General features: G+C 42.7%; 1 protein-coding gene, 1 non-coding gene and 1 pseudogene across 3 annotated transcripts in view; all 3 read left to right on the top strand.

Annotated features, from left to right (window-relative positions):
• Positions 1-4,488: 4,488 nt before the first annotated feature.
• LOC110487591 (tenascin-X) overlaps positions 4,489-21,734 on the top strand; it is a 31,293-nt gene continuing 14,047 nt past the window's right edge. Inside the window, exons 1-6 of one of the 2 annotated variants that reach the window (XM_036971200.1) lie at positions 4,489-5,097; positions 7,824-8,466; positions 8,961-9,956; positions 10,302-10,417; positions 18,295-18,448; positions 18,565-18,843. In XM_036971200.1, the coding sequence (XP_036827095.1) occupies positions 8,073-8,466; positions 8,961-9,956; positions 10,302-10,417; positions 18,295-18,448; positions 18,565-18,843 (1,939 nt within the window). In that variant the 5' untranslated portion in view covers positions 4,489-5,097; positions 7,824-8,072. The remainder of the gene's footprint in view (positions 5,098-7,823; positions 8,467-8,960; positions 9,957-10,301; positions 10,418-18,294; positions 18,449-18,564; positions 18,844-21,734) is intronic. The other variant, XM_036971199.1, reaches the window with a different exon arrangement.
• Positions 16,140-16,218, top strand: trnaa-ugc. The gene has a single exon. It is a non-coding gene; the product is annotated as a tRNA-Ala (tRNA).
• Positions 18,866-20,963, top strand: LOC110488333 (annotated as a pseudogene).

Below are 21,734 nucleotides of genomic sequence, written 5' to 3'. Positions count from 1 at the left end.
ATCCGTTTGAGCTCAATAATAAACTGAATTGCCCTTAAGCCTGTATCACTAGGCCTGAAACGACTCAAACTTCTATCCCACGCCAAATATGCAGTGGCCTGTAAACATCTTCAGTACTTATAATCCATGGACTAAAAGGTGCCAATTCGACACATACTGAGTTTGATCCAATGGAATGAATATGCACACTATGAACCAAAATAGACTTAGTGCCATGTAAATTGTGTTTTTGTGACTACTTGTCACTCTTTGTCCCCATTATCGATGTACAAACATGGCTGGTGAAAGTGTTGCCATGGTGACCCCAGAAAACTGACATGAATATCAAAGGAACATCTGTAACTCTTCTGGTACACTTGACACAGTATGCCTGTTATAAGCTTGTGAACAAAGGGCACTGTGTGCCTTGGATCAGACTGATGCCTGTGCATTTGAAAAGGTCTTCAAATGACAGAGGATGGTGAATTATGTGAGGTAAGGGATCTGAAGTGAAACAATTGAAAAGCAGATGAAAGATGAAGAGGCCTGACCATGTAGACGAAAGAAAGGTCTGACCACCATGGCTGCGTTTAGACAGGCAGTCCAGTTTAGATTTTTTTTTAAACACATTTTTCAGTAATACATTTTGACCAATCAGATCAGCTCTGAAAATGTGAAAAGATCTGATGCGATTGGTCAAATGACCAATTAGTGGAAAAAAATATCAGAATTGGGCTGTCTGCGTAAACGCAGCCCATGAATGATACTGTATAATGTATCCAGATGGAAAATGAGAAACATGGGTGTCATTCATCAGAGACCAATTAGAAAGTGAAGGATGACTGTCAGAGGATGATCATGTTGATAATGATCATGAGTGGTGGTATTGCATAATATTGATCATTAGGATAACAACAAAAAGACTGTATGATGATATTGAGGGGAAGATATGTTTATGCCTATGTCCACAATACTTTCTTTTCTAAATGATGGAACAAGGTGAATAGATGACAAATTGAGAAACGTGTTTTGTTAAGGAAATGTTGAACAGGTCACAACGAACACAATTTAGCTGTGCTACAGTAGCTCTTGCTTTTGTCACATGCTAACACACTGGCAACAAGTTGTTTTTTCCCCAAACATTGTCAATTCACTATCAGCACTTAATTCCTCATCTCTTGCCTTATCTATTGAGCTGTTTTCATCATTAAACAGAAATGTCACCTGCAAAGTTGAGCTTTTCCATCAGCTGTTCTATACTTGCATAAAGTATATCAATTGACTCAAATTAGACTCCTGTACCTGAGTGGGACGCCCAAATTAAATTTAAATTAAATGTCCATTCCATCCTAAACTCAACCATAAATTGAGGTGAAACACCACAGGTTCCACTGGAACACACCTCTGACATAACCACTTTGATTGGCTGCCTGGCACCCTCTGGTGTTGTCAAAGATGATTGATTATATAGACGAGTGACCGCTCTAACAATGGAAATACATGTCCTCAAAGATGGAAGGCAGGCGGGAGGAGGTCAGATCAGGTGGGACTATTCTAGCCAATGAGAGGGCAGATAAGCGTGTGAACAACAGTCACATCTCCGATATAAAGTCGTTTTTTTCTAAGTATCCGAAATGCCACAGGCTTCCACTTATATCCGTGCATTCATAACAACCTAACCATTACAAAACTTCTATTTGTTCAAATAAGCCTCATATAGCAAATTAGCAATGACATTTTTTCGTTGACCACATTCTAAGCTCTCATTGAACTCCACTTGTTTTCATGAGCAGATTTTGGGTGGAGTAAACCCTCTTGCTTTGCCTCTTCCTCTCTGGTTTTGTGTCCCAGGGTGCCCTTCGACCCCAGTCTTCAGTCTCTGTGAACTTGATGGGGTCAGGCGAGGCGGGGAGGGTGGGCCAGGCGGGGAGCAGGAGGAGGAAGGTTGGGAAAGAGACAAACACTCAAATAAATGTCTAATTCAATTCAATTGATTGCTACAAATCAAAAATGTTAAAAAGGAATGACCCCTACCCTGGTAGATGGTTTTAACCACAACAGAATATCTTGCCAATGGAGATCTTCAATTGTAGGCTACTCAGATAGCAAGGGAACATTTATCACATGGGAGTGGTAACAACAAGCGAGAAAAACGGCATCTGTAAAAACTAGAAGCTACTTTGGGGTGAGAATGTGGATGATACTGCAGGTGGGAAAGTATGGAGGACAATGATGAATGGATGGATGAAGAGTTGCACTATTGTCAAATCAAATTTGATTGGTCAATATACACATATTTAGCAGATGTTATTGTGGGTGTAGTGAAACGCTTGTGTTCCTAGCTCCAACAGCGCAGTAGCATCTAACAATTCACAACAAAACACAAAAATAAAAGTATAAGAATGGAATTAAAAATATATCAATATTAGGACAAGCAATGTTGGAGTGGCATTGACTAAAATACAGTAGAATAGAATACAGTATACACATATGAGATGAGTAAAGTAAAGTAGTATGTAAACATTATTAAAGTGCCCAGATTCCATGTCTATGTATATAGGGCAGCAGCCTCTAAGGTGCTGGGTTGAGTATCCATATGGTAGCCAGCTTGTGATTACTATTTAACAGTCTGATGGCCTTGAGATAGAAGCTGTTTTCCAGTCTCTCTGTCCCAGCTTTGATGCACCTGTGCTCAAATCAAATCAAATGGTATTGGTCACATACACATGGTTAGCAGATGTTATTGTGAGTGTAGTGAAATGCTTATGCTTCTAGATCCGACAGTGCAGCAGTATCTAACAGGTAATATCTAACAATTCCACAACAAAAACGAATATCTAACAAAACCTAATACACACAATCGAGTAAAGGAATGGGATAAGAATAATATAAATATATGGATGAGCAGTAACAGAGCGGCTAAGATGCAATAGATAGTATAGAATAGATAGTGTAGTTTACTGTATACAGTATGTACATATGAGATAAGTAATGCGAGATATGTAAACATTATTAAAGTGGCATTATTAAAGTGACTAGTATTCCATTTATTAAAGAGTACTGACCTCGCCTTCTGGATGATTGCGGGGTGAACAAGTAGTGGCTCGGGTGGTTGATGTCCTTCCTGTGACTTCGGGTGCTGTAGATGTCCTTAAAGGCAGGCAGTGTGCCCCCGGTGATGCGTTGGGCAGACCACGCCACCCTCTGGAGAGCCCTGCGGTTGTGGGCAGGGCAGTTACCATACCAGGCATACAGTCTAACAGGATGCTCTCAATTTTGCATCTGTAAAAGTTTGTGAGGGTCTTAGGGGCCAAGCCAAATTCCTTCAGCCTGTTGCGCCTTCTTCACCACACTGTCTGTGTGGGCGGGTCATTTCAGATCGTCAGTGATGTGTACGCTGAGGAACTTGAAGCTTTCCGCCTTCTCCATTGTGGTCCCATCGATGTGGATAGGGGGGTGCTCCCGCTGCTGTTTCCTGAAGACCACGATCAGCTCCTTTGTTTTGTTGATGTTGAGGGAGGGTTATTTTCCTGGCACCACTCCACCAGGGCCCTCACCTCCTCCCTGTAGGCGGTCTCATCATTGTTGGTAATCAGGCCTACCACTGTTGTGTCATCTGCGAACTTGATGATTGATTTGGAGACGTGCGTGGCCATGAACAGGGAGTACAGGAGGGGGCTGAGCACGCACCCTTGTGGGGCCCCTGTGTTGATGATTAGCGAAGTGGTTGTGTTGTTTCCTACCTTCACCACCTGGGGGCAGCCCGTCAGGAAGTCCAGGACCCAGTTGCACAGGGCGGGGTTCAGACCCAGGGCCCTGAGCTTAATGATGAGCTTGGTGGGTACTATGGCATTGAACACTGACCTATAGTCAATGAACAGCATTCTTACATAGGTATTCCTCTTGGGATAGGGCAGTGTGCAGTGCGATTGCATCATCTGTAGATCTATTGGGGCGGTAAGCAAATTGAAGTGGGTCTAGTTTGCCAGGTAAAGTAGAGTTGATCTGATCCTTAACTTGCCTCTCAAAGCACTTCATGATGACAGAAGTGAGTGTGGCGGTAAGGCCTATTGTGGGACTAAAGATGCGTTTCAATGGTTTCGGAGTTGGAAAAGAGGGTAGTCTACTATGCGAGGGTAGGGCTGGATACTAGCCCAGCTAGGGTGAGATACTTTTGTAAGACGAGAGTGCTTACTATGAGAATAACAGAAGGAAGTTGGGGATGTGCTATGGGTTGGTAGATAGACGCTTCATGGTGCTATCTGTAAATGCCATCTGACTTGACTTTACCGTGAGCTTTTCATTCATTTAACAATGCATCTATAAAATACATCAAGTTAGAGATGGCTTCCCTTTTCTCACAACAGATATCAGACAATTCCATATTTTCACTTCCCAGAATCCCTCAATACCCCAAAAGCCTAAAACCGCATTTCATCCACAGCACAAATGTAATATATTACGACTGTTTTTATTACGGCCATACAGGGTACGGGGAATACAGCGACGATGCATATTGCAAAAGTCTAAGAAAAATATGCACTCACAAGCCCTACGTGCAAATGTGGTGTCTGAAGAAACAAATATGACTGATATGTAACTGTATGTTTTGTCAACTGTCAAAAAAAGGACAAAGGGAAGATAATGAGGAACGTCTCACTAACATCTCATAAAGTGTCTAAGGAGAGGACAAAGGGAAGATAATGAGGAACGTCTCACTAACATCTCATAAAGTGTCTAAGGAGAGGACAAAGACGAGTTCAAACGATATTGAGGATTGGTCCCAGTCGTTCAAAACATCAAACAATTCAGATGTTTTCCATCGAAATCCACCGCCCAAAAGGGACCCGTAAAGCACATAGAATTACATCAGAGAAAAAGAGGTAGAAGAGAGAAAGAGAGAGAGGGAAAATTCTTGAGGTATGAGAAAATGTTACTTGCTCTCCTCCTCTCTCTCTCTCTCTCTCTCTCTCTCTCTTTCCTTCTCTCTCCCACTCTCCTATCCCCCCTCCCTTTCTCTTGGTCAGTCAAATCAGAGCTTTCCAAGAGCAGGGAGAGGGAGCTTTGGACTGACTGACTGACAGACATTGGTCAGGGAGAAGGGTACAGTCTATCCAGGTAAGCCTTATGCATTTGTATTTTCATTGCCAGTTCTTTAATTCTATAATTAATATTGACAATAAATGCCTATCAATAAGAATAAATCCATAAATAATGAGTTAAATTAATAAAAAGTAGAGCAGAGTACATTATTATCTGATCACCCTATATGTAGATTTGTACAGTTGTAAGCGATGCATATTCGTGTAAGTACTGAATAATGGTTGTAAATATGTTATAGGTAGGATAGAATCCAAATGACCTTGGCCTGTAAACATTTTATATATATGTACTGAATTTCACAGTTTCTATGTAGACATCAATGGAAGATTGTGCGGGACTAGTGCCAATATACAAAATAATGCAATCCCCATCCATTATACAATCCAAAACCAATACAATACCCTGGTGTATTGACAGGCATTTAAAAAATATATATTTCATTGTACATTTTAATGTGTGTATGAGTGTGCTTGAATGTGAGAGAGCTGGAGAGGGGAGGGAGGTGGGTTGTGGGAAGATGGTGCAAAATCCCAAAAAGGACGCAAAGCAACTGGAAAACACTTGACAGTGCATTTGACACAGATTTCTGCAGACAGAAGTCCTATAAAATATATTGCTTTATTTTGTGACTATAGTGTTATTACCAGCTGTGACAGGTATTAATAAGGAAACTGTTGGCTGATGTCAGGATTTTGAGTCTACTACTGAGTTTCAGACCAGGATGGAAATCCCAGAGAATTGGAAACAGCAGCTTCACTGTTAAAATCACCATTCTACCTATCACTCAGAGAGATGGCAGTAGGCGCAGTAGTAGCTGACTAAATTCAACTCCATAGTGAAGGAAATTTCTGATGAACTCCACCAATGGAGTTGAGCAGTGACGAGGCATTATGGAATTCACCTCCGGCTACATCGATTCGCCACCGTCAAATTCTGAAAATGATGAAATGCTTACCTTGTACCTGTTTGTCCTCTGTAGTTTTGTGCCTTTCTTTGTTTGCTGAAATCCATACTTTTTCAATAAACGTTCATCAAATACAACCACAGACTGTTTGCTCGTTTCTGTTTCTCGAAGATGGCAACTCAGTGTGAATGTGCATGTGCCAATTCAATCTCAGATGATTTAGGCCTAGATTGTGTGATTTGATTGGACAATGGGTATTTGGAGATCTTGGCATTTGCGCTGAGTTGCCATCTCCGAGAAACAGAAACAAGCAAACAGTCTGTGGTTGTATTTGATGAACGTTTATTGAAAAAGTATGGATTTCAGCAAACAAAGAAAGGCACAAAACTACAGAGGACAAACACAGATACAAGGTAAGCGTTTCATAAATGAAATGTTTTGAAGTATTGACCTTGGGCCGATGTAGTCGGAGCTGAATTCCACAAAGCCTGGTCTCTGCTCAACTCCGTTGGTGGAGTTCATCAGAACTTCCTTCACCATGGAGTTGAGTTTAATCAACTAGCGCAGTAGCAACCATCACTGTAGAACCTAGGTGCACTTCACTGTTTTTTCCTCTGCCTAATCCTCCTCTTCCTACCTTCCTTCCTCCCTCCTTCTGTGATGTTAGCCATATGTTGTGACCGTGAGTAAGGCTGTTGTGAAGTTTTGGTATTCCCGTGCCAAAGATATTATACGATTGTAAACCCTGAGATTCATAGCCTCGCGGGATTGGAGGCAGTGTAGCTCTGAGGGACTGAGTGAATCTATCCCTGAGTGATGAGTGTCTGTGAGTCTCCTCATGCTGACAAGATACTTGCCCTCCGAGGGCCTCGATTTATGAGGTTTTTGCAGGCTGCCGAAAATGGAATAACCTGTTGTCGTTTCCCGCTGCTACTTTGTTTCCTGTTCTCCTTAACTACCATTTCACCCCCTCATTTTTTTGTCTCTATATATTTATCTTTATCCCTCACTCAACTCTCTAGGTGCTATGACGTTATGCTGCTCTTGAATGGTCCTGCATTTCCAGGTTGAGAAAGGCAGGGCCTGGTTTATGCATTGAGAGGAATGTTACTTGGGCTGTACTGTTTGTGCACATAGATAATTTGAACAGGATCCACTTTTGTGCTTATCAATTCTGGGGAATTTAGGTAGGTTGTGACAACCTGGTTAATTTAGAAAATACATAGTACAGGTTACTGGACATATAGTAGGTCGAGGCATTAGGCTGGTGATAGGGCAGCCATGGCTTTCCTTATTGTGATACACAGAAGGTATGAAAAATGCCATTACTGAGAGGACTGAGGATAGGCTGGTTAGGGTTCAGTCAGGTGAGAGAGGGAGGGATTGTGGGTACACTGCCTCTGGCCTAAGTGGCACGGATTGAGACTCTGGTTCCAGTTCAGACCATTGCATCCAAACCCCCTACTTTAATGAGGATAGTGACCTTATTGGGTCCCACCGGTAAACCACATTATCGTGCATGGCTGTACATTGTCCAAACACAAGCCTAACACACACCAACTGGGCCTTGGGATGAATCCCATCCTTATAATGGGCTGTTAGTGAATGGCAAACTGTTCAGAACCAGTCCGTGGTTCGACACGTGCCACAACCACGTTGCTGTAGGAAAATAGGAACGCTGGTCGCAGAGTATATTGAATTAGTCTTCAAGACAAACATGTTTTGACAGGGCCATAAACAACTACAATTATATTCCAGCTCATTATAGCCACTGTGATAGTTGTTGTTCTTACATAAATTCAGGGGAATGTTTATTCTTAACTGTCTTGTTTCCTAGGGAAATTCTTTGAGTCTTTGAATATCCTCCACTTTGAGGCAACGGTTCTACAGATTCCCATGAATAAGACAACCTCTTGATGAGAAAACCCCTTGACCTGTAGGCACCGCCACAGCAGAGAGTTAATCCGTCTGCCCCGGGCCTTTCCTGGAAAACTGTCATTTTTTGAAGTGATCTACTCTCAGTTTCTCATCAACCAACAAAGACAATTGCCCTCCCCCTCCACCTGAAGGCAGCTTCCAGCCAAAAATGCCTCTTGTCCCATCCTTCCTCATCCTGCTCCTCACCTGCCCTGCCCTCCTGACCCCATCAGGTTCCCAGGGCCTGCAGCCTGGGGGTCAAAGGGCACCCAGGGACACAAAGCCAGGGGGTGGCGGGCAGCCAATCAAAGTAGTGATCTCTGAGGCGTGTGTTCAGGGGGACTCCAGTCAGACCCAGGGCAAGGAACTGGACCTTGAGCCTGGTTCTGCTCTAGTCCTTACCCATCGGATCCGACTGGTTCCGGGGTCATGCGCAGGCGGGTGCGAGGCCGAGTTTGCTGCCCTGCGAGACCGTCTGGAGAGGCTGGAGAAGGAGGTGTCATCATTGAGGGAGAAGTGTGGAGGTCCAGAGGGGGGCTGCTGCACGTCCCAGCAGAGTAAAGGTACAGTAGTACTGCTGCCAGGTTACTCACTGATCAACTGGGTCTGGTTTTGACCATCACACGGCATCACCTCATAGCTCCTCCCATCTCACTGAATCACCCAACTTTTTCTCATTTGAGCACACACACATACGCAGGTTGCACACACACACAACTCTCACGTGAATATAACAAACTTTCAATCACTTACCTCAATAATGATCACATTTTGAACTGGCAGACTACCGCCATGCTCATATGATCTAACTAACCTGAGTAATGAGGACTCTGATAACAGGCTCAACCAATCAAAGCAAGTATAGGACAAGGTCCAGCTCTAACTTGCTGCCCAATGTGATCTCAGACAATCCTCCTTATCTAGCTCTCCACCCTTCTCTCAATGCGGGACACTTTCAGCGGCAGCACCGATAGTGTATCCACTAATCAGTTCAAAATATCAATACGCTGTAGTGTCTTACCGCTTTACTCTGCGTCTGTCCGAACCACCTCTCTAGGTGCAGAGTGCTACATCAAGCCGGAAGGAGACGAGTGTCCTAATGAGTGCAGTGACCAGGGACGCTGTGAAGATGGCAAGTGTGTCTGCTTCCCAGGGTTCAGTGGGCCCGACTGCAGTTTGTCTGACTGCCCCGGCAACTGCAATGACAAGGGGAAGTGTGTGAGCGGCCAGTGTGTGTGCGACCCAGGTTTCACAGGGCCAGACTGCTCTTCAGAGTCCTGTCCTGGAAACTGTAACAACAAGGGCCGATGTGTGAACGGGCAGTGTGTGTGCGACCCAGGTTTCACAGGGCCAGACTGCTCTTCAGAGTCCTGTCCTGGAAACTGTAACAACAAGGGCCGATGTGTGAACGGGCAGTGTGTGTGCGACTCAGGTTTCACGGGGCCAGACTGTTCTTCAGAGTCCTGTCCTGGAAACTGCAACAACAAGGGGCGATGTGTGAACGGGCAGTGTGTGTGCGACCTAGGTTTCACAGGGCCAGACTGCTCTTCAGAGTCCTGTCCTGGAAACTGCAACAACAAGGGGCGATGTGTGAACGGGCAGTGTGTGTGCGACTCAGGTTTCACAGGGCCAGACTGCTCCACCAAGGCATGTCCTGGAAACTGCAAAAACGGGGGGAAATGTGTGAACGGTAAGTGTGTGTGTGATAGCGGTTTTACAGGCCCAGACTGTTCCACCAAGTCCTGCCCTGGCAACTGCAGCAACCGTGGAAAGTGTGTGAACGGCCAATGTGTCTGCGATAGCGGCTTTACGGGGCCGGACTGTTCCGCCAAAGCATGTCCCAATAACTGCAGCAACAAGGGAAGGTGCGTGAACGGGAAGTGCGTGTGTGAAGTGGGCTTCAGCGGACAGGACTGCGCCGCTAAGGGCTGTCCCAATAACTGCAGCAACAAAGGGCGCTGCGTGAAGGGGAGGTGTGTGTGTCGCCGTGGTTTCGCCCCCCCGGACTGCAGCCAGTGTGAAGCTGGGTTCACTGGAGCTGACTGTGGCACCGGTGAGTCATCCAAATATTCTCTATAAAACTCTCTCAAGGCTGCAATAGCCTTTTATATTGTCCAGTGAAAAAGAGTGCGTACTGTATTAGCCACAGGGCAGTGTTAATATATCATAGTGTGTGGAATATAGTATTCCCTTCTATCCAATTCCACATACTGTTATATTTGCCACGCTATGCTTTCAAGTACTGTATGGACTTACAGTGTGTGGACCACTACCATGTGTTGCAGCTTGAGACGCTGGGTAAAAGGGTAAATCCCTTTAGCTAATGCAAGGAAACATTGTATGGCATTGCTGGCTTGAATGACTGGAATTAAGCACAAAACCCCTCCCCTGTCTCTAGCCATGTCTGGTGTGTCCCAGCTCAACACCAAGGACATCACTGAATCCTCTGTTACCCTCTACTGGACACCACCTCCAGTCCAGTATGACACCTACCACGTCACCTTCGCCAGCCAGGTAACAACACCCGACACACCCTACTCACAATTTCTTAAGAGGTTGTGAGTTGTGAATCTGGGTCCTAACTAAAGCACAAAGTAAACTGAACTTGAGAAATAACTGTTAGACAACAGATGTACATTATTGGGGCAGTGACATATGTTTTGTTGGTTTTGGCTCTGTTCTCAAGCACTTTGGATTTGAAATGATACAATGACTATGGGAGGTTAAAGTACAGACTGTCAGCTGTTATCCATATCGCGTGAACCGTTTAGAAATGACAGCACTTTTTGTACATAGTCCCACGATATTAGGGGATCAAAGGAATTGGGACAAATTCACTTATATACACACTAAACTTTTGACTACTTTAAGGCTGAGATCCTGCTAACGGGATCGATATGGCAACAGCCAGTGAAAGTGCAGGGTGCCAAATTCAAAACAACAGAAATCTCATAATTACAATTCCTCAAACATAAGTATTTTACACCATTTTAAAGATAAACTTGTTGTTAATCCAACCACAGTGTCCGATTTCAAAAAGGCTTTATGACGAAAGCACACCAAACAATTATGTTAGGTCTGCACCTAGTCACAGAAAAACACAGCCATTTTTCCAGCCAAAGAGAGGTGTCTCAAAAGCAGAAATAGAGATAAAATGAATCACTAAGCTTTGATGATCTTCATCAGATGACACTCATAGGACTTCATGTTACACAATACATGTAAGTTTTGTTCGATAAAGTTCATATTTATATGAAACTTGTTGATGAGAATACAAGTGTTATGTATGGAACTTTAGATAAACTTCTCCTTAATGCAACCGCTGTGTCAGATTTCATAAAAGCTTTACCGAAAAAGCACACCATGCAATAATCTGAGTACAGCGCTCAGACAACAAAACAAGCCATACAGATATCCGCCATGTTGTGGAGTCAACAGAAGTCAGAAATAGGATTATAAATATTTGCTTACCTTTGGTGATCTTCATCAGAATGCACTCCCAGGAATCCCAGTTCCACAATAAATGTTTGATTTGTTCGATAAAGTCCATAATTTACGTCCAAATACCTTCTTTTGGTTAGCGCGTTTAGTACACAATCCAAACTCACGACGCGCGGGCAAGTCCAGGCAAAAACTAACTCTCATGTGAGCGCGCGTGCTCAGCTCATGCCACTCTGGCAAACCTCTGACTCATTCAGCTCCCAATCCCCCCTCCTTCACAGTATAAGCATCAAACAAGGTTCTAAAGACTGTTGACATCTAGTGGAAGCCTTAGGAAGTGCAATATGACCCCATAGAAACTGTATATTCGATAGGCAATGAGTTGAAAAACTATAAACCTCAGATTTCCCACTTCCTGGTTGGATTTTTCTCAGGTTTTTGCCTGCCATATGAGCTCTGTTACACTCACATTCAAACAGTTTTAGAAACTTCAGAGTGTTTTCTATCAAAATCAACTAATATTAGCATATATTAGCAACTTGGCCTGAGTAGTAGGCAGATTACTCTGGGAACCTTATTAATTCAAGCTAAACAATACTGCCCCCAGCCATAACAAGTTAATATAAACACAAGTGATTTTTTAAAATTCGTAGCACACAATGATTACATTAAGCTTGTGACTCTACGAACTTGTTGGATACATTTGCTGTTTCTTTTGGATGTGTTTTAGACGATTTTGTGCCCAATAGAAATGAATGGTAAATAATGTATTGTGTGTCATTTTGGAGTCAATTTTATTGTAAATAAGAATATAATATATTTTTAAGAACTTCTACATTAATGTGGATGCTACCATGATTGTGGAAAGTCCTGAATTAATCTGAAAATCTTATTTACAACGGCCTAGGAACAGTGGGTTAACTGCCTTGTTCAGGGGCAGAATGACAGATTTTTACCTTGTCAGCTCAGGAATTCGATCTAGCAACAGTTACTGGTCCAACGCTCTAACCATTAGGCTACCTGCCACCCCAACTCCCCCAAAATGGGAGGACTGTGTACAAAAAGTAATGTCATTACTAAACGGTTCATCCGATACGGATGAAAATACCCTCAAAAGTGCTGGAGTACAGAGCAAAAAAACAACAACAAATGTGTCATTGTTCCAATACTTTTGGAGCTCACTATATTAGCTGAGAATGGTCTCATGGCATGAAGCCCAGTTCTCATTCCAGGTTTTAAGACTTGTTTTGGGGGCAAATTTAAGGTCATGTTGAAAAGTCATGGTGCTGCGTTATTTCCATTACAAATCCCCAAAATGTTTGCCTAACATTTCCCTGAGAACCCAAGGGAATTCAATGATGACATACAGTAGATTAAAACATGCCATGTAAAAAAAACATGGACTCCTTTGCCTTCAAAACAAATCAAATGTATTTGTCACATGCTTCATGAACAACAGGTGCCGACTAACAGTGAAATGCTAACCTGTGTGGCCTTCCCAACAACGCAGAGAGAAAAAAAGAGAAATCATAGAAAAAAAGAACACAAGGAATAAATACACAATGAGTAATGTTAACTTTGCTATATACACACATGGGCTAACAGTACCGAGTCGATGTGCAGGGGTACGAGGTAATTGAGGTAGATATGTACATATACAGGGCATTTGGAAAGTATTCATACCCCTTGACTTTTCCCACATTTTGTTACATTACAGCCTTATTCTAAAATATATTAAATAAAACATTTTCCTCATCAATCTACACACAATACCCTATTATGACCAAGTGAAAAATATATAGTGTAAAAAAATAAATAAAATACCTTATTTACATAAGTATTCAGACCCTTTGCTATGAGACTAGAAATTGAGCTCAGGTGCATCCTGTTTCTATTGATCATCCTTGAGATGTTTCTACAGCTGCATTGGAGTCCCCCTGTTGTAAATTCAATTGATTGGACATGATTTGGAAAGGCACACATCTGTCTATATAAGGTCCCACAATTGAAAGTGCATATCAGAGCAAAAACCAAGCCATGACGTCTAAGGAATTGTTCATAGAGCTCCGAGACAGGATTGTGTCAAGGCACAGATCAGGGGAAGGGAACCAAAACATTTCTGTAGCATTGAAGGTCCAAGAACACAGTGGCTTCCATCATTCTGAAAAATAGAAGAAGTTTGGAACCACCAAGACCCTTCCTAGAGCTGGCTGCCCGACCAAACTGAGCAATCGGGGGAGAAGGGCCTTGGTCAGGGAGGTGAGCAAGAACCCAATGGTCACTCTGACAGAGCTCCAGAGTTCCTCTTTGGAGATGGGAGAACATTCCAGAAGGACAACCATCTCTGCAGCACTCCACCAATCAGGCCTTTATGGTAGAATGGACAGACAGAAGCCACTCCTCAGTAAAAGGAACATGACAGCCCACTTGGACTTTGCCAAAAGGCACCCCAAGGACTCAGATCATGAGAAACAAGATTCTCTGGTCTGATGAAACCAAGATTGAACTCTTTGGCCTGAATGCCAAGCGTCACGTCTGGAGATAACCTGGCACCATCCCTACAGTGAAGCATGGTGGTAGCAGCATCATGCTGTGGGGATGTTTTTCAGCGGCAGGGACTGGGAGACTAGGCAGGATCGAGGGAAAGATGAGCGGAGCAAAGTACAGAGAGATCCTTGATGAAAACCTGCTCCAGAGTGCTCAGGACCTCAGAATGGTGCAAAGGTTCATCTTCCAACAGGACAGTTACCCTAAGCACACAACTAAGACAAAGCAGGAGTGGCTTCCCGGACAGGTCCCTGAATGTCCTTGAGTGGCCCATCCAGAGCCCGGACTTGAACCCGATCAAAAATCTCTGGAGAGACCTAAAAATAGCTGTGCAGCGACGCTCTCCATCCAAACTGACAGAGCTTATAGCATCATACTCAAGAAGACTTGAGGCTGTAATCGATGCCAAAGGTGCTTCAACAAAGCACAGAGTAAAGGGTCTGAATACTTATGTAAATGTGATATTTCATTATGGTGTATTGTGTGTCGATTGATGAGAAAAAACAAACAATTTAATCCATTTTAGAATAAGGCTGTAACATAAAATCTTGAAAAAGTTAAAGGGTCTGAATACTTTCAGAATGCACAAAACATTAAGAACACCTTCCGAATACACCTTCCAATTCAGTGGGGCATGGACTCTACAAGATGTCAAAAGTGTTCCACAGGGATGCTGGTCCATGTTGACTCCAATGCTTCCCACAGTTGTCAAGTTGGCTGGATGGTGGACCATTCTTCATACACAAGGGAAACTGTTGAGCGTGAAAAACTCAGCACTGTTGCAGGTCTTGATACAAACCAGTGCGCCTGGTACCTACTACCATACCCCGCTCAAAGCCACTTCTTTTGTCTTGCCCATCCACCCTCTGAATGGCACACATACACAATCCATGTCTCATTTGTTTCAAGGCTTTAAAATCCTTCTTTAACCTGTCTCCTCCCCTTCATCTACTCTGATTGAATGGGATTTAACAAGTGACCTCAATAAGGGATCATAGCTTTCACCCAGATTCACCTAGTCAGTCTATGTCATGGAAAGAGCTGTCAGTGTGTGCTGCGTTTACCGTGAATGCAGTCTCCGCTAACGGCGGAACATTGCAGAGAAATTATAATCATGTTGTTACCTTGAACCTCCACGATACAGATTCAATAGAGCCCTTCATTTTCTATACCAAAGAGTGGAAATCATGCCAGAATAAATAAATCCAAAAAGTTTGACCCTGAGAACAGTAGCACACCACAGTTTGACAGCTGAGCAGCAGAGGTCCATCACACAAACGAAAGGTGAGTCCATACGCAACACTTACCAGCAGGGGATCCTCAGGCCATGTCAGAAACAGATTATTATGTTTTTCAATTTCAATTCAGTCATTAATTTCACTAAGGCTTTGAAGGCTTTCAAATGGCAAAACATGAGTTTCACTGAGCAAAACCCATTAGTGGACTATTGGAGTACATAACATGGTTTATAGATGCTGTAAATGTGCAGATATTCAAACGCTTTGCCAAAAGAATTAGCAGTGGAGATTTTTGGCAGTTTCTACTTAATGACGTTTGGCGTTAACAAACGGTCACCTCAGTAAATACTGGTTTGCTTCTACTGGTTCAACATATATAATTATATACTGGATCAACTTATGTCATTATATATTGGTTCAACTGTATATGGTTGGATTCACAGCCATAGTAACCACAGAATGGAGGACATCATATTTTATGTGTGTTGTTGTATTCAATTTGTTCAGCAGCTCATGGTATCAATAAGTGGATTGAAGAGATCAAATCCAGTTTCCAATATCCAAGGTAGCTCATGGATGAAGTAAATTAATTCCAGTGAATTCACAGAGACATATGCTACCAATTGCATTCAAAGCTGCCTTTGTACTCTTTATTTTGAGTATAGGATGTTTGTAGTGTTTCAATGATTTGCACTACATGAATGATGTAATGTAGTACTGAACGCTTTACTTCCTATTGAGTTTCAGTTCAGTTAACAGACAGTAGCCTGGACACTGTGTATTAAAAAAAAGCGTACATTCTTATGATCTAATAGAATATCCGGGACATGTGTGCAAATGTCCCACTGTAATTGTCCCTTAAAGGCCTAGTATAGTCAAAAACGTGATATTCCTGTGTTTTATATACTGTATATTTCCACACTATGAGGTTGGTATAATAATAATGATGATAATGCTCTTTTAGTGTAAGAGCTGTTTGAAAAAACTGCCTTAAATTTCAACCTGTTTTTGGTCCTCCTGTGTGGCTCAGTTGGTAGAGCATGGTGCTTGCAATGCTAAGGTCGTGGGTTTGAGTCCCACGGGGGACCAGCATGAAAAAGTACAAAAATGTATGCGCTCACTACTTACTGTAAGTCGCTCTGGGTAAGAATGTCTGCTAAATTACTCAAATGTGGGATGGAGTTTGAGATATCACCTGGTGGTAAATTAGTTAATAGACCAATAAGAAAGAGGTCCAAACCTCTCTGGCAATAACAGCTAGTTCTCAATTCTCCTCAGACAGTCCTAGCAAAATTCTTGCTTGAGAAATTGTATATTTAACCATGGAAATTTAAAAGAATCACTGAAAGGTACTTTCATTTGATTGATTTGAGATTTAAAAAAGAAAATGGCTGCATTGGAACTTTAATAAAACATATGCTCCCAATCTGCACAGAGAGGTGATGTCAGACTTACACAATGACAAACCGGATTGGTACTCATCATACACATGTTGTTGGACCTTGCTATTAGAGCAGACACAAGCACTCTCGAGAAGCAGTGTCTATGTCATTAAAAGACAAATCTACAACCCTGTAACAAAGAGAAACAGCTTAATGGCAACCAAAAGGACCAGAGGGAAAAAGGTAGGGAAACGGTAACAAGATTAAACAACCTAGCACAAATCCCACTCCCCTCTTTTTCCGACTTAATGTAATTCTTTCAATGTGTGAATGAGATTATTGTTCTTCATAAAAGGGTTCCAGATGAAAAAGAGAGAAAAACAGTAAATAGAGACTATTGTCGGTTAGTAGAGTGACGTTTGGCCACAGCATCAGTACCAGGACGCATTCCCTAAACTCATCTCAAAACAACAACAGGGGAAACAGCCTATTTTTCCATACAATGACAGGGGTAGGTGTCAGATGAAATATGGCGTTAGGGAGAACATCCTTGTACAGGGAATGCATAAAACTGAACAGAGGAGAGAAGATTAGGGATGAGGACAATTGAGCAAAGGAGAAAGTCAAGGGAAGAATAATGGGAGTAAGAGCGAGTGGGCAGCAAGGAAGAAGAAAAGATGCAGATGGGGGATGCTTGTTGCTAGGGCAACCATAAACACTGTCAAAAACATGGTCCTGGCCAGAGAAATGACTTCATTGGTCGGCAGCTGTGACACATAGCAGAAGAGAATGAATAAGGGAGACATACATTCATCTCATGTTTACAGATAACAACAGAAATACACAAAACGGGGAGCAAACCCCACATTGTGCAAGGTAAAGCACAGCAACACACTCATCTCTTGAAATAACTGCTGAAAGAATTAGAGGCGTATGACACACAGACACTGAAGATCAATGCTGGGCAACCTGGCAACCCAGCTGGGTCCGATTTCCCATATGAGAAAATATATTACACAACAGAGAAAAACTTGGAGAACACCCCCACATTGGAGTAATTGGGTAAACCCTTAAACTACTGCTTTTAAATGAATGGAAATACTGGCGTTTTCCAATACATAGATTGAAGAATAACAACCTGATACTGTTTTTGTTTTAATAGCATCTTTTATAAGTTGGTTTTTCAAATGATCACATACCAATAAAGGATATTGTGAAAGTTGGAACGTGAATGGTTGACTATAGTTGAGTGGGGTTGCCAGATGCTTTGTGAGCTACTGGATTTCCCATATATGTTAATAATGAAATAGTTTCACAATACTACTATTACATCATTGGAATATGAGGCTGTTTATCTCATTGCCAAGAAAATAATAATATAAAGAAAAGCTGCCCAACCAAGTTATAATTCCCAACAGAGACATCATTCTATTTTGTCTGAGGATGTTGTACTGCATAGCTGTTGAGTTCTGTAGTAATGTGATTGTGAGGCCCCATTGTGGACAATACATTTGAGTCCAGTTGCTAATTTAGAGTTGGCTTGGTTGACGTTTCCAAAATATCTGAATATAGGCTTCGGCATGACAGAATATGTAAATTACTACTCCCCCTGCTGGTAAGCATACGGTACATGCACCCATTCAAAATAATATTTAACACAGGTTCTGACTACCATTACTTTAGAAAATTAACTGAAATACCAGTAGGCATTTCCATCATAATTATTGATAATCCTCCTGATGTCCGTTCTAACATTAACTTTATCGTTTTCTGTGCCACACAGAAAGAGGGCGATCAACAGATAACATCTCAAGTTGGAGGGAAGCTCACGACCTACACCCAAACAGGACTGGCGGCCGGGCAGGAGTACACGGTGACAATCAAGGGAGAAATAAATAGGAGAATGGGCACCGAGAGCACAGTAGAATTCACAACCCGTGAGTCAGGAAACCACATTTTGTATCCCCTTATTAACATATGTTATTTTGGTTATCGATATAAATGCTAAGTCGTTTTTTCCCCCTCCATTGCTTTTCCCCGACCCACCACCCAGTTATCTCTGGACCCACAAACCTTCGAGTTGTGAAGACAACCACAACATCTGCAGTTGTCCAATGGGAACAATCGCAAGGACACGTCGACAGGTATCGCTTAACTGTTGCACCCAATCAGACAGACGGAACAGCCAAGGGAAGACAAGACCTGACCCTGCCCCCTGAGAGGGACTCTGCCCAGATTGACGGTTTGGACCCGGGACATTTGTATGACATCACACTAGTGGCTGAAAAGGGCGGGATCAAGAGCAAGCCAACAACAGTCCAAGTCACTCCTGGTGAGTTTAATTGGATGGCTTACTTTAGTTACTACATTGCATATGAAAAAATCCAGGGACTAGATTGTATAAGAAGCAATCTTGATTCATTAGGCCATATTCTTTATTTGTTTATTTGGAAATGAAGACCATAAAAATAGTAAAATATTTTAAGATAAGAGTTATACAGTCATGAAATAACAAATAAATGGTGAACTAAGGAGAAGAAGCAGGGGAGAAAGAGAAAGTCATCATTATGTTTAAAAGAGAGAGAAATCTCTGAAACAAATTGGATTCCCTGGCAATGTGAATGAATATGCAAGAGAGGCCAGCCCTGCTCCTGTGAACTGTTATCCCACTAAAGTTAACGTGTCTAGACACGTCATTATTCAATAGAGCAGGTCATTGGAAGTGAAATTAAAATAGCTTGAAATGAATCGAGGTACAGTATAAAAACTGCTCCTGGAGCTAACCTGATCTCTCTTTGTAAAATATATTTTATTTTTCATTTTTCATTCTCTCTTTCTCGACAGTAGCGGCACACACTTAACTCACAACATTGAATATTTCAGCACCCGAACAATGAATGGCAAGGTTGTTTTGATGACCAAATGTAGTACTCTTTCCACTTCTCCCTGCAGGTTTGGACAGCACATAGGGCAACTATTTATTGCACTAATGTCAATGCAGGTGTTGTTGGAAAACAGGATAATTCAAAGTGTTCAGTTGAAAGATAATATTTTTTGATTTTTCCATTTGGATCTAACAGTGCTTCCCTCTTGTAGTCGGATCAAAAAAACATATTGTTTTCTTTGGTTCCAAATGATCGCTTCATGCAATATCCAACAATATCCAGGGTGACCATGGACACTGTAACCATGCAGGTAGCACCAGGAGTAGCAAGCCAGGAAGACCCAGCAGGGAATACAAAGCCTGTGAAGGCCATCTACTACTCAAAAGCCAAGGGTGAAGAACCAGAGAGTGGAAAGAATAGGAGTGGACCGGGCTCTGTAACAGTCAAAGGCTCCAATGGAACCAAACAGGACCCATCTGTCACAACCAGTACAAGACCACTTGTCAACACAAAATACAGGGTTGTACATAAACCAGGTGATAGAATAACCTTGCCCAGGAAGCCATACATTGGAGACTCTATCCGTTTTAATGGTACAAGTGTAAGCAAGGGTGGGAGCAGAGTGGGTCACAGTCTTCTGAAAAAGCCTTCAAGCAGAAACTCATTGGTGGGGCCAAAGGTCACGGATGCCTTAAAAACTGACACTAAAACAGAAAATCCCATTGTTGGGGACAGGACTAGTTATAACTGTGAAAAACACTAAGCTGAAGACATGTCCTCTTGGAGAAAAAGATAGAACTTCGACAAAGCCATATCCTGTTGGAATCCTTCCTGAAAATGCCACTCCGAGTTCTGGTTCTGAACAACCAAAAGTGATTCCCGGCTTAAAGGACCTACCTGATAGAAAAATGGGTACAGAGACTGAAACAAATGAGCCAGGGCAAGGGACAGATGGCTTGGAGCCTACAACCACATCAGAAACAAATACTACTGTTCACCTGAACGTTAAGAAATGTGTCAACAAGATTAAATTGACACACAGGAAAGTCAATGTGACCTGTAGAGAGAGAGTCATTGGGGGAGGGTGAATGGCACAATAGTTCATAGTACACCCACAACAGGGCAAGGTTTTGCTGAAAATGAGGACAGTGCCCTAAAAGTGTCTGAAACAGGACATTCAAAAACAGCATACTCATACTCAGATAAAGATAATGTTGCAGAAGTGGGTATCAACAGAGATGGAGAGAAAACAACTGATGTGGGATTGTTTGGAACCAAACAAAACGAGACAAAGACTGAGAGTGGGCGGCTCACCACCTCTTCGCCGCCTCACTCCAAAGGGCCCCTAACCAACACCGCCCATACCTAAATATGAGACCATTCCTAAACAGGACACGTTCACCTTCTTCAGCTCCCACAAAACTAAATGAATCAAAGACCGGTATGGGTCAACCCAAAACTGACAAACAAGTGGTGTTTGCAAAGACATTGCCTGTTTCCCAATCCTCAACCCTCCATCCAGATGCTCAGCCAGAGAGGGCACCAAAATCATCCATTGAATCAGAACAGAGTGGCAAAGAAGGCTATTCATCATCGTCCTCCACTACAGAGGAATCAGACTCTACTAAAGAAAATGCTGCAGTGGCAGAGAATGGTATTGCAGTAACAGTGGACGGTATGAGCACAGACGCAGACAGGGCCACTGACGTGGTGTCGTCTGGAACTGAACGAAACAAGTCAAAGACTCGGACATTGGGAAGCACACCACCCTTACGCCGTCTACCTCCAAAGGGGACCCAACAACGCCGCTCACACCCAAATATGGGACCATTCCAAAACAGGACACGAACCAACCTGAGACCCCCTCGGCATCCATCAAGAGGTCCCATAAGCAGACCTTTCCCACCTAAACTGACAAACAGGGACAACGGCATCGTCGTTCACACCCCTCAACCGGAGGAGCAGGGCACCTACAGCACCAGCCAGAATGACACAAACACAGACCTTAGGCCCGAAACTCTCATCAAGAGAACAAATACCACAGCTAGTAAAATAGCAGGAGGTCATGCATACAGTGCCTTGTGAAAGTATTCGGCCCCCTTGAACTTTGCGACCTTTTGCCACATTTCAGGCTTCAAACATAAAGATGTAAAACTGTATTTTTTTGTGAAGAATCAACAACAAGTGGTGCACAATCATGAAGTGGAAAGACATTTATTGGATATTTCAAACTTTTTTAACAAATCAAAAACTGAAAAATTGGGCGTGCAAAATTATTCAGCCCCTTTACTTTCAGTGCAGCAAACTCTCTCCAGAAGTTCAGTGAGGATCTCTGAAT

Source organism: Oncorhynchus mykiss, chromosome 32 (assembly GCF_013265735.2).
Source record: "Oncorhynchus mykiss isolate Arlee chromosome 32, USDA_OmykA_1.1, whole genome shotgun sequence".
NCBI classification, from domain to species: domain Eukaryota; kingdom Metazoa; phylum Chordata; class Actinopteri; order Salmoniformes; family Salmonidae; genus Oncorhynchus; species Oncorhynchus mykiss.
Note: the sequence above shows the minus strand (reverse complement) of the source record. Positions and strands in the feature narration are given on the sequence as shown.